Source organism: Pseudochaenichthys georgianus, chromosome 7, assembly GCF_902827115.2.
Source record: "Pseudochaenichthys georgianus chromosome 7, fPseGeo1.2, whole genome shotgun sequence".
In the NCBI taxonomy this organism is placed as follows: Eukaryota; Metazoa; Chordata; class Actinopteri; order Perciformes; family Channichthyidae; genus Pseudochaenichthys; species Pseudochaenichthys georgianus.
In genome coordinates, this window is record NC_047509.1 from 13,334,006 (window position 1) to 13,345,573 (window position 11,568).

The 11,568-nt window shown below is 40.2% G+C and overlaps 2 protein-coding genes across 7 annotated transcripts; one reads left to right on the top strand and one right to left on the bottom strand.

Annotated features, from left to right (window-relative positions):
* The first annotated feature begins 444 nt into the window (after nt 1-444).
* On the top strand, nt 445-5,102 carry LOC117449719 (caspase recruitment domain-containing protein 19-like). 6 transcript variants are annotated; one of them, XM_034087556.1, is made up of 7 exons: nt 446-590; nt 1,221-1,259; nt 1,787-1,932; nt 2,070-2,226; nt 3,032-3,100; nt 4,052-4,117; nt 4,265-5,102. In XM_034087556.1, the coding sequence occupies exons 3-7, from the start codon at nt 1,849-1,851 to the stop codon at nt 4,387-4,389; spliced, it is 501 nt and encodes a 166-aa protein (XP_033943447.1). In that variant the 5' UTR covers nt 446-590; nt 1,221-1,259; nt 1,787-1,848; the 3' UTR covers nt 4,390-5,102. The 6 variants fall into 6 exon arrangements, with proteins under 6 accessions (XP_033943445.1, XP_033943447.1, XP_033943450.1 ...); XM_034087559.1 differs by having other exon boundaries at nt 446-575; XM_034087560.1 differs by lacking the exon at nt 446-590 and adding an exon at nt 653-678.
* Nucleotides 5,103-7,066: 1,964 nt separating this feature from the next.
* On the bottom strand, nt 7,067-9,782 carry LOC117449852 (ninjurin-1-like). The gene is made up of 3 exons (XM_034087746.2): nt 9,617-9,782; nt 7,277-7,383; nt 7,067-7,153 (listed from the first exon to the last, which is right to left on the bottom strand). Exons 1-3 carry the CDS (start codon nt 9,768-9,770, stop codon nt 7,067-7,069), a joined length of 348 nt encoding a protein of 115 aa, XP_033943637.1. The 5' UTR covers nt 9,771-9,782.
* Nucleotides 9,783-11,568: the final 1,786 nt, after the last annotated feature.

Sequence of the window (11,568 nt, forward strand, 5' to 3'; positions counted from 1 at the left end):
TTGAGTAATGATGTAGCACAGGAACACACAGGAATTGTAAGTGACATAATAATAATAATACAAAAATGTAAGAATGTAAAATCAAGATAATAGGAATAATAATAGGGTTAGTCACAAAAAAATGAATAATAATAGGGATAGTAATAATAATAATAATAATAATAATAATAGGGATTATATAAATAATACTAATAATAATATAAATAATACTAACAGTGAGTATTATTAAGCCTAATGTTCTTATTATGATTAATAATAATTCACTTTTTTATTTTATGTCATAATTTATGTCTAATTGAAACTAGAATAAAGGAAAATAGGGAATACATGAAAGTGATAACTGTCTGACACCTCTCTGCGGTTCAGGGTGAGTAGTAAGAGAAGGTTTAGCTCCGGTAATCTGCCTGTCAGCTCAGCACAGGATACTCACCACGCGGCTCGGAGGTCATGTGGCCCCGGCAGGCGGCGCCGCTTGCTGATGTAACGGAGCAAAGAGACCGTCACACCGGGGACACCAGGAAGTTTTACCGGGAGGCTCGGAAGCACGTCCCCCAATCTGTTTTTCAGTATGACAGGTTTGTGAAACATGGGTAAGATGTTTTGGGATATTTTTCAGGAATCATTGCACGCACACTTCAAGGATACAGAGGATCACTGGCCGCCTGCTGTGCTGTTTGGGTGCGCCACTTGTTGCATAATATAATCTACAGTTTGTAAATGTTGTTGGTGTTATAGCAATGTGCTATCAAAAGCATTCATTTGTGGCTTAATGTGACGAAGTGTTTGGATCATATTTCTGCTCAGATATCCAGCCTAAAAACAAAACAAGCAGTTATATGTAAACGATGCAATTCAATAGTAATGCAGCCATTTAGAAAACATATGCATGCTTTACTGTCAATCATATCTAATCCTGATGTTTAGTTTAAGAGTATTCAAAATAACTGCCCTTGAATATGACATTTAGATCATGTGATCTTTATTCACTTTAACAAAAAATGTTGTTTATTTATTTCTAGTAGGATATTATCACCTGTTTTAAAGGTGTTGCCAGTTTTATTGAATAAAAATATAATTTGTAAATTGTATGTTTTTCAGAAATTATAATGCTGGATGTCACCACATTCACAAGGCAAAGATAGACCGTTGGAACGTGTAAACTAAAAGACTTCTTCTTTTATATTGAACATTAACTTCAGTCAGTCTTCTTGATTCCTCAGTGTTGAAAGCATCAAAGTGAGATGAGATCGACATCAACAGTGAGTTCGTAGGAAAATGTGGGATTGGTTTTGAAATCAGTCTGTATCTTCAAAAAACGTTTACAAAATACATACTCAAATGATCATCAAGTAAAGGACATGGACTTCAACACACTCACTCACTGCAGACCTCCCGGGCTTCCTGTTAAAACAAATATAAGAGCCTATTTTATTTAAGCACACCGTTTTGAGTCCATTTGTTATTAAGTGTTGTCAAATGGACAATTTTAAACCTTTAAACTGCAGAATAAACCTCTTAATTATTTATTTTCAGGGCAGGACTTGTGCCAAGACCAGCTTACCAAGAAACTACTTACTGTCAGACTAGACATAAAATCTGCAGGCCTAAAATTAGAGCTTTGTAGCATACTCTAATTGAACAGGGTCATACGTTTATGACCTGGTGTGAACTCCACACAATGGCACATGCAGCTTTTAGATCACCAATGTCTTAATTTATATGAATTAAAAAAGTTTGAATGTGGTGTGCATTTAAGTTCGTCTTGCTTTCTATCGTCCTTGACTAGACATTGACGGTTACCATGAGCAGCTCCAGAGGGACGCCCACTTCCTGTGCTCGGATCAGAGGATGGACACTGAACTGATGGACAGATTGGTGCTGCAGCTAAACAGGATCTACCCCCAGATACTCAGTGACAAGGAAGCCCACGGGGTCACTACAGTTAACACTTGACACTATTCCATCATGAAACATCCTGTTTTAAAAGTGATGTCTTTGCACCTGGTCTCTGGCACAGTGTGTATACAGTTGTGAACAGTTATTTATTTCACGATGTGTCCCCCCTGCAGTTCAGGAAGCTGAGCGTCCCCACCAAGGTGCGGTTATCCGAGCTGTTGAAGCACCTGCACAGGAAGGGCGAGGAGGCATGTCATGAATTCTACAGAGGACTTCACATCCACGCTGAGGACGTCTACTCCAGCCTGCCCACCAGAGTCATACAGAAAGGTACAAACAAAGACAGATCTTAATGTATTTTTAAGATGAAGTTTCTCACAGAGATGTATTGAATAGTGGAACGGAAAGGTAATTCATTGTGCAGTAGAATTACTGCACAATGAGGAAAATATTGTGTTAACAACCCAACGCTTTTTACCTATATTTTATCAATTATATTTAAGTTTCTTTCTCCTTTTCAATGTCTCACACACAAGTGAGTGTAATTAAAAGCCAAGAAAGAGACAAAATAAACAATAAAAAAAGTTAATTTGACTGCTTGCATTTATGCTGGTATATTTTCAAAATGTTCTAAATTGCAATATTATTATTGAGAATTATTTTCCCAATAACCATTTAGCTATAATCTGATATTGTTACAGCCTTATTTGAATGAAATCACCTTGCTTTACTTTAAAAAAAAAAATGTGTCCTGAAAATGGAAGTGAGAAAAGGTCTGTTCATGCCCATGTAAATTCCTGTTCATAAAGTTAGTTACACTTCTTCTTTTCAAAGTCATGTTGTTATCCAATACATTTGAAGTGCAATGGTTTGGCGGATCTCACTTGCAACTTCCCTGGTGGCCCGTATCGGTGGATCCCCTGCTGGCCCGTATCGGTGGATCCCCTGCTGGCCCGTATCGGTGGATCCCCTGCTGTGTAATTGCCTGTCTGGCCTAATGTAGCTTATCCTGTCCAAGGAAAAGAAGGAAGCCAGTATGTTGCCTGGACTGCAGTGCAAGTAGTGGATGTGACTAAACATAGTCTCATATTAAAAGTGTTGGGTTGACCTTATTTTTCACTCGTTTACGTTCTAGAAACGTCTGATGCAAAATGGTCTAACACCATGGCGATCCACCAAGAGCGACATGTGCTGAATGACAGAGGTACATCTAATCAACAGCTCACACAACTTCTGAGTACTGTAGATCAATAAATACACTTTCTGTTATTTATATATATTTGAGGTTGAATTGTAAATACAGTCATCTGCTATACAAACGTCTTGGGCAGCGTTAAGCACAGGATGCAACAGGGAAACCATTGCAAAATAGATAGAGACCATAACTGAATATAAGGATAACATTGTGCAAAATAAATTGACTGTATACTGGCATAAACAGACACCGGTTGCTGCCTAGAAAGTATTCAATCATTCTCGAACCTTTCTTAAAACTTTGCAGTAGATTTTTTTGTTTGTATGACAAGAAAAAAAAGATAATTTGTGGTTAATGGGCTGAAATACAACTTTGAATCTGCAGTTGTAGTAGTTTTATTTTTGCTGTATGAGTAGGATGTGTGTTTTGTTTTAAATGGTGGTCTTACTGTCCGTGCCTCTGTGCCCCTCACTGATTGTCAGATAAACCCCTAAAGCCCAACTTAGCTTTGTTCTTCTACAAACATAGTTGTCTGCTGAACCTTTTAACCCCTGGCATCACAATGTGGGCCCTGCTGCTCCAGGCTGCTGCCCCATTCATCATCCCATTACATTCACGGCGCTGGCTTTGTGGGTCAAAAACAGCTTCCTCTGTGCGGCATTCCTTTGAACAGTCAAAGGTGTGTCAGCTGAGAAAACAGGTCATCAGGAATGACTCCCAATCGGAATTTATACAAAGAAATGATTGATGATGACTGTGAACAAGAGAACTGTGCACAGAGCAGCTTTGGATTATTGCCATGTAGTTTGTCTTTATTATTTGTTTTACTTCATACCAATAATGTATAAGTCACCAACAAACTACACACATTTTTAACGCCCACCAGCTGATCAGATATTCTAGTGTTGTTGGTGTCAATGTCACAGATGGGAACTTTATCCCTTTTCTTTCCTTTTGCAGGACCAATGTTCTTCCTGAGCTGTTTCAGTTTTGCAGTTGGAATTGCAATGCTCTACTATTACGGAGGTGAGTCATTCAGAGGGTTCAGACTTCCCCGGGAATGTTAAATTACCTTTGAATATCAATGTTCTCCTCTCTTTGTGTTGTTTCCTTCTAAACCACTCTCTCTATGTATTTCTTAATACTCTATGTTTCCCCTCTTTCTGCCTACAGAGGGTGAGACGCTGAGAAGCACCGGCCCTTTTCTTCACTGCTCAGCAGCAAGATTTAGTAAAGGCGCTAAAGATGCTTTTATATCCTATTCTGAGGTTGGCAGGCGAAAAAAAGAAGACCGTTAGATGCTGAATTGCTTGAGGCGCTGTGAGAAGAACAAGCTGTGAAATTTGCCACTTTGCTGTGCCAAACTCATACACACTTTGAGAGCTAAAAATTACACGCATTTGTAAGCACTAATTGACTTGAGCCGACATTATGTGTGTCATTCTGTCTGACGTTGCTTTACATGGATTTTTGGAAATAATCGTATCTGAATTTATTGTGCGTAAAAAACAATAATAATTCCAATCACATTTTCAGCTAAAATGAAGCGGAATAATAACTGAGAAATTGCACACCCACACAGCTGTTTTCAAATACTCACAGACACCGACAGATTAGACTGCTCAGGTAGAAGTTGGGTGGAAGTTGGGAATCACATAATGTCTACAAAATCTGCGTCAACACGAATGACAGAGGGTTAAGCTGTCCCTCTCGAACAGGTACACCAAAACCAACAGGAAATGCGGTATGTCAACACAGCTAGTTGACACACACACACAGACCTGAGAAGAGGACTAATTAGGCAACCTAAATGAAAACGCCTGTGTTGATTGTTTAATTTGACAGAGCTCTGGTGTACCACAGTTTCTCAAACACAACATAGATATGTCCAACCACGCACACACTTCAGTGCCTTTATTAATACTGTGATGGTGCTGTTGGAAATCCAATGACTAAAGTGCACTGTAATCATTTTCATAATTTGCTCAATTAAAGCAAATGCTGATCTCAACTGGAGTGGTATCTTTTGTTTTTATGTAGTATGTCAAAAGAGTGACAACAAAAGACTCAGAAATGTATACAATGAATTAACATTCAATTAAAAATCACAGTAATGAGCAGTGCCGTGTTCTCTCTAGGTTATGTCTGACAATATGAACAGACATAAAAAAATAGTTTTGAGAACAACTATTACATCTGTTTCTTTTAGTACTATTTACTTGCATCCCTCAATGACAAAACTGAAAATTGCATCACCGTATGAACAGGATCCGTAGAGACACTAGAGGGCGCCACTCTCTCATTCAGTGCACCATAAGAAGGAAACATGAGGATGATGGAAAATGTTCTGGTGTGCTATAACAATGACAAACTGGAGCAACAGACAGCATTCATTAATTAATAATGACAATTAAATTGATTGAATGACTCGAGTCAACTTTAATTAAATGCTACATTAAACACTGTCAATTGTTAATAAAGGACATGTGTGCAGGGCGGATTCATTTTGTACTCTCTTTAAGCCCTTTTTCAAGTATCTCCTAGGATTATGAATCAGTAGAGAAAAGGCCACATTGGAGATGATACAGTACAGCTGTGGAGGTGCCTGATATCGGGAGATTTGCAACACTGAGCAGCACTTTACCGCCCCTCTCTTGTCTGAAAAGGGAGAGCAACAGATGAGAGATGGGAGCCGTGGAAAGGGGAGGGAGGTGTTGAAGGGGGTTGGAAGTGTCACCAGGGTGATTGTTCAGTTCGATTACTGGTATCCACATTCCCACGAGGGGAGGGAGCTATTATTAGTCCTGGAGCGCACGACCTCCATGATCACCAGCATCCTCTGATGTCGGTCCCCCACAGGGCCGGTCATGTTCAACTCCAGGACTGAGATGGAGCAAGTAGAGTATAGGAGCCATAGACATACATAATGTATATATATCAGTCCACAGATCTGCCCTGAGTGGAGCTGTGTGTGTCATCAATCTGGCTCTTGTCTCGTCTGGCTGTTTCCACGGTTACCAATGATAGTTGTGGAGGAGGAAAAGGATGAGAATATGACGTTGGTTTGTCATCTGAAAAGGTGCTTTGTCACAGTAACGTTGAAGAAATTATAGATTGGAACATGCATATTCCTCAGGTGTTGAGCAATTGATTACATCAAACAGGCCCAAGCTGCTTTTATGTTCTTGTGTTAAACCACTCAAGTGTATACAAGGAGCATTTGCTCCGACTCTAATTGGGGTTTCAGTGACATTTCTGAAACACAGTCTAATTAAGGCTTCCACTTTAACAAGCAGTTCTGCTGGGGTCTGTGCTGTGTTGACTCTGACTCACCAGCTGCTGCTGGTCCAGAGAACCACAGACGCACTCCATCTTTGTTCAGAGCGCAGAGAGTCATGGCACAACCAAACATTGTTATAATTGAATGTTAGGCATGACGCCTGTGGTCGGGGGCAGATGTATTAGTAAGGTTAAAGCTGTGGAGGTGCATGGTACGTGCTTTGAGTCAGATGAGGCACACCCTTCAACGAATACATTTGCTCAGCAGACCCATCAAACCTCTTGGTTCATGCTGTCTGGAAAATAACCATGACATCTTCCACCCACGTCATCACTGGCGATTAAAAATGGAAGCATGTTCTGCTGTCAGCATGTATGTGTGTATGCGTGTGTTTTTCTGTGTGTGCATTTGTGTCTGGCCAGCGCTCAGGGTCACTATCGTTCAGCAAAGAGACAGACAGTGAGGTCACAGGTCTCTGATCACAGTTGTCGCCACTTTCCTGTTTGTCCACTTGTAACAAATGTTGTGTTGTTTAGCTCCAGACCCCTTTGTCACTACTGATGTTTCTCTCTTTTTCGCTGTTTTCAGTGCAGGACAATGTTTTTCTGGTAAATGAACAGTAGTTGGATTTTTTTGTGAGTCGTTTTCTGTTGGAAATTTCTCAGAGAGCCTGGAGAGGTCAGTGTGTTTGTAGGTCAGGTAGGGGATTGTGCAGTCCAGCGCAGGTCAGGGGAGGAGAGGCCTACAAACATGCTGACTGCATACATGTCTATAGCAGACAACTGCACAGAAAAGCAGGAGAGAAAATACCTGTTTGTGAGTGAGAAAGAGGTTGAGCATAAAGAATGTATGTGAGCGGCTAAAATGTAGAGTAACTTGTGTGTGTATCTGTGTGTCTTTTTTGCTGTGATGAAGATGTTAATAACCACTATGATAAAAACCAGACATGTGGTCAAGTTTTCCATAATGTTAAGCCTCCGATGCCTTTGCTCATCATTCTGGTTCCATCGAACTGAGGACAAAACCAAAAAATATAATTAAACAGTCTCCTTGATTCTGGGACTCAAGCCAGCTGATTCTCCATGGATTTGGCTTACAACCATAAATCCATATATACTTAATTCTGGGAGTTTGAGAAATTCAAAGGCTCTGAGTAATCACACAAAAATGCAGGAGTATCGTTTATTAAACTTTGACAAGGCCATATGACGAAATAGTCATTAAACTCAGTGTTTCCTAAACTGCTATTTTGCTTAATACCATTTTGAGTGAAAGCTGCGCAAAATACAGTTTACATTCCGCTAAAAATACTCTTTTAAAAGCTCAGAAAACATACCAAACACCATTTCCATAGGACGTTTAAAACACTTTGAAATTGATAAAGTGTTTTAGTTCAAAGCAATTGATTAATCAGATCTATATATCTATGATGTGTATTTATCATACTGATAACAGCAATAATCTCTCAAATATCCCCAAAAATCAATTTGGATTTCTGAGTTTTATTACAGTTTGATTATAACAGGGAATTAAACCTGTCTTCTGAGCTTACAAATTCATCAAATGGGCAAACAATGTGTTCATTGGGAAATGATTCTTATTTTTGATATAGAGAGAGGTCTATGAGACGTTAGGGCTATGAGAACAGTGGTTAGTGGTAGAGCTAAGGACAACACAACACAATAAACTGTTATAAGTTACACGTTTTTCAGTTATATGTGTACCATTGAAGACAAGTATAACTTTCAGATCTATAGTTGGAATGTGTACAATTAATAAACCATCTTTATAATATAATGTTTTTAATCCATTTGAAACCTGTTGTACCATCATTGACTCATTGGCCTTAGCTTCAACCTAACATTCAAATACTTGTATGTAAAATATCAGTTATTCTATACAAACAATGACAACAAGCTTTTGAAACAAAGCACAAGGAAATACACAGAAAAAACAATACAGGGAAGAGTGAACTGATCAGGGGAAGCTTGTATTTCCTGTGTGACATACTTGCTCATTTGTGCCTAATAAACACCTTGATCTAAAACATAATGGAAAATAACTAGTACAAGTTGTCATCTTAATCAGAACTGGCTACAATGATGAGAACTAAGGTACATTGCAGGGTTAATGTGTGTGTGTACACCAGGAAAACGGTACCTGTATGTTTGTGGGAGATTAACAAAGGTTAAACGGTGTAAAGACCCCGTCTGGTTGTGTGTGATCCTGCGGTGGGGTAGAGTGGGGTTAGGGGAGGCTGGTGGTATGTAGGCCGCTCACATCACGCACCACTGGTTCCATTAGACTGAGCTGGATCGGCAGAAACGGGAGGGGAGGATGGTGGGGGCAGCGGGGTTCAGAGCAGTCAAAAAAAATGAAGGAAGAGGAGTGAAAAGAGCGATGAGAATGAGATGTGTTTGATATTCGAGTGGAGACGAGGGGGGCTTCTGGGGGGTCGGGGGAGTCAGAAGATTTGGTGGATGGAGGGGGTCAGAGGGGGCAGGTGTTCATGAATGTGTGATGACTCTCACATGTTGACTGACCTTCTTCTGACACAGCACATTTACAAAGGGGTACATTATGAGTATCTTTATATTATAAATATATATGAAATCAAGTTAAGGAAAATAAACCAAGCATTAGAGTGGGAAATCACCTACATTTTATTAATTACATTTTATTTTATTACATTTATTATAGATTAGAAATAGAGAGAGAACGAGAGATAAATGACGTTGTACCATCAGAGTTGTTGTATTTCAGTTTTGAAGAGGATACTAACAAACAGTCATTTATTTACTCCGCTGGTTGGAGCTAAGATGAGTCAATGTGCGTCTCATCTTTACTCATCTTTCCATCTCAATGCACCTATTTTTTTTCCAACACCAGATGTGGCTGCTAAATTAGTGAATAGAAGGCACTTTTCTATTTAGTTGTTTATTTACTGTAAGTCATGCATAGACATGAGCAGTGACAGGTATTGACCCGTTTACACACATGTATAGAGAAACAAAGTAACCTCCCTCCTTCAACTCCCACGTGTGCTGACGGCAGCACAACCTCGTAAACTATGACCTGGTGTCAGGCCTTGTTTCCATGGTTACAGCTAAGCCAACTGGTAATGAGTTGTTTGTCAGGATTCCGTGGACTTGACATTGGTGAATCTTAATAAGAGACACACAAAGGGCTCGTGAAGGTTGAGAGATGTGACGGTTACCAGACAAAGAAAAGCACTATATTCTCACCTGTGAAGATGAGCAGGACTCCGACTGCGACCTGCAGACACAGGGAGATGCTGATTAGAGTGATGATGGGAGTGTAAAAGGAGAGGTTTGGTCCCTGCTCCATCACAGCCTTTAGCTGGGATGCGTTGGCCATCAGTAGAGCCACATCCAGCATGCTCTCCGCTGCACTCTTCTAGCATAGTGGTTCAGAGGGGCTGGGCTGCGGGGGCCTGGGGAGGGAAGAAAGTAACCGACGCAGAGATAATGTTTGTGGCTTTGAGATAGCACCTGCAAGAAGTAGGCTTGCAAATGAACAGGAAGGCTGCTCTGTGCTGCATGTTGTTCTCTTAATAGAGCAGCATGCAGCATGATGATGATACCGGCGGTACTTTTGTGCTTCCTGTGCATCGATGTTGACAATCTGGTTATCATTCTGACCTAATTAGCACAACAAGCAGCCATTACAGAAAAGTGACCTTTGAAAACAGATCCATTAGTACAGCAGAGAGATACTGGCACACTGGTCACAGATCCATTAAAACACGCTGAACCTGAACAAGTCAGCATGGGCAGCAATCAAGGCTTTTTCCGTGCTGTGGTTTTCTAAATGATGCACATTTTCTTTTTCTAAGAGCTTACAATATTGTGTGTTGCTGTGAGCTCTCTGTTTGTTGACATAATCAAATCAAAGCAGTTTGATATACTGGTGGTGAGTGATACTGTGACCCATCAGGCATTTCCTGCTCATATGCACAGAAAAACCCAGAACCGCCATTTTACGAATGCAGTTTTGTTCATTTATCCTACTTTACTATAATCCAATCCACTTTATTTATATAGCACATATTAAAATCAGAGGGGTTACTGAAGTGCTTCACAGCAAACATAACATTATAGGCTAATAAAATATAATATTACAATAATAGATAAAAGGCACACATACGAATAGATAAAAGGCACATAAAGGCAAAGCGAGGGAAAAGAGGTGGGTCTTCAGGCGGGACTTAAAAGTTTGAAGGGTGGGCGACAATTTGACATGGGGGGCAGGTCGTTCCAGAGCCTGGGGGCTACCGCTGAGAAGGCTCGGTCTCCCCTGGTCTCTTTCTTGGTTTTTAGGGACTACTAGCAGCAGCTGATCAGCCGACCTCAAAGCCTTTGAGGGGGTGTACACCTTTAGGAGGTTGGAGATGTACAGAGGGGCCAGCCCATTGATCGATTTAAAAACAAACAATCAAATCTTAAAATGAACTCTAAAATGGACAGGAAGCCAGTGGAGGGAAGCCAGAATAGGTGTGATGTGTTCATGCTTGCGTGTTCAAAGTATAAAACTAAATTAACCTAAACTCACAGCAGTTAATTAATTATTTTGCATAATCTATAAAGCAGGGGTTTAGAAAAGGAGATTAATTTAGGTTGCATTCTGATCAGCAGGTGATAACCAAAAGCATCAAAATAAATATTCTTAGTTTTACGTTGAATTCTTTATTTCATTGATTCTTGTGTGTGTGATGATTATGTAACAAGATGGGCTACGTTTGGTGTTTGTGTATACTTCATCCTAGTGGACTCTGCACTGCAACAAAAAGAAATGGAGTGGCCAAGCAGTTGCTGGATAAACCACTCTGCTTGTTCATTACAAATAATGAAAATACTCCTTTCTTTGAAGCACTGCTGCCGACAAACCACTTATAGCTACTGTTCAGCTCTGACTGAGCACTATCGCTAAGGATTCAGTCTTGTCAAGGACGAAACCTGCACACTCTCTGTGAACATAAAATAATCAGCACTGCTTTCAGTCACTTCCTCGACACTGAAGCGTTCCCTTTTTTTCTCACAACACACCCCTGCCGCTGCAGAGAGCATAGTTTGTCAGGGATTAACCAAACCACAAAGCTCGTATGAACTGTTTTCCCACTGCCCCAGAGATATAGAAAAGAGGAGCTGTACCCTCTCATTTGCAACAGGGAAGGCCA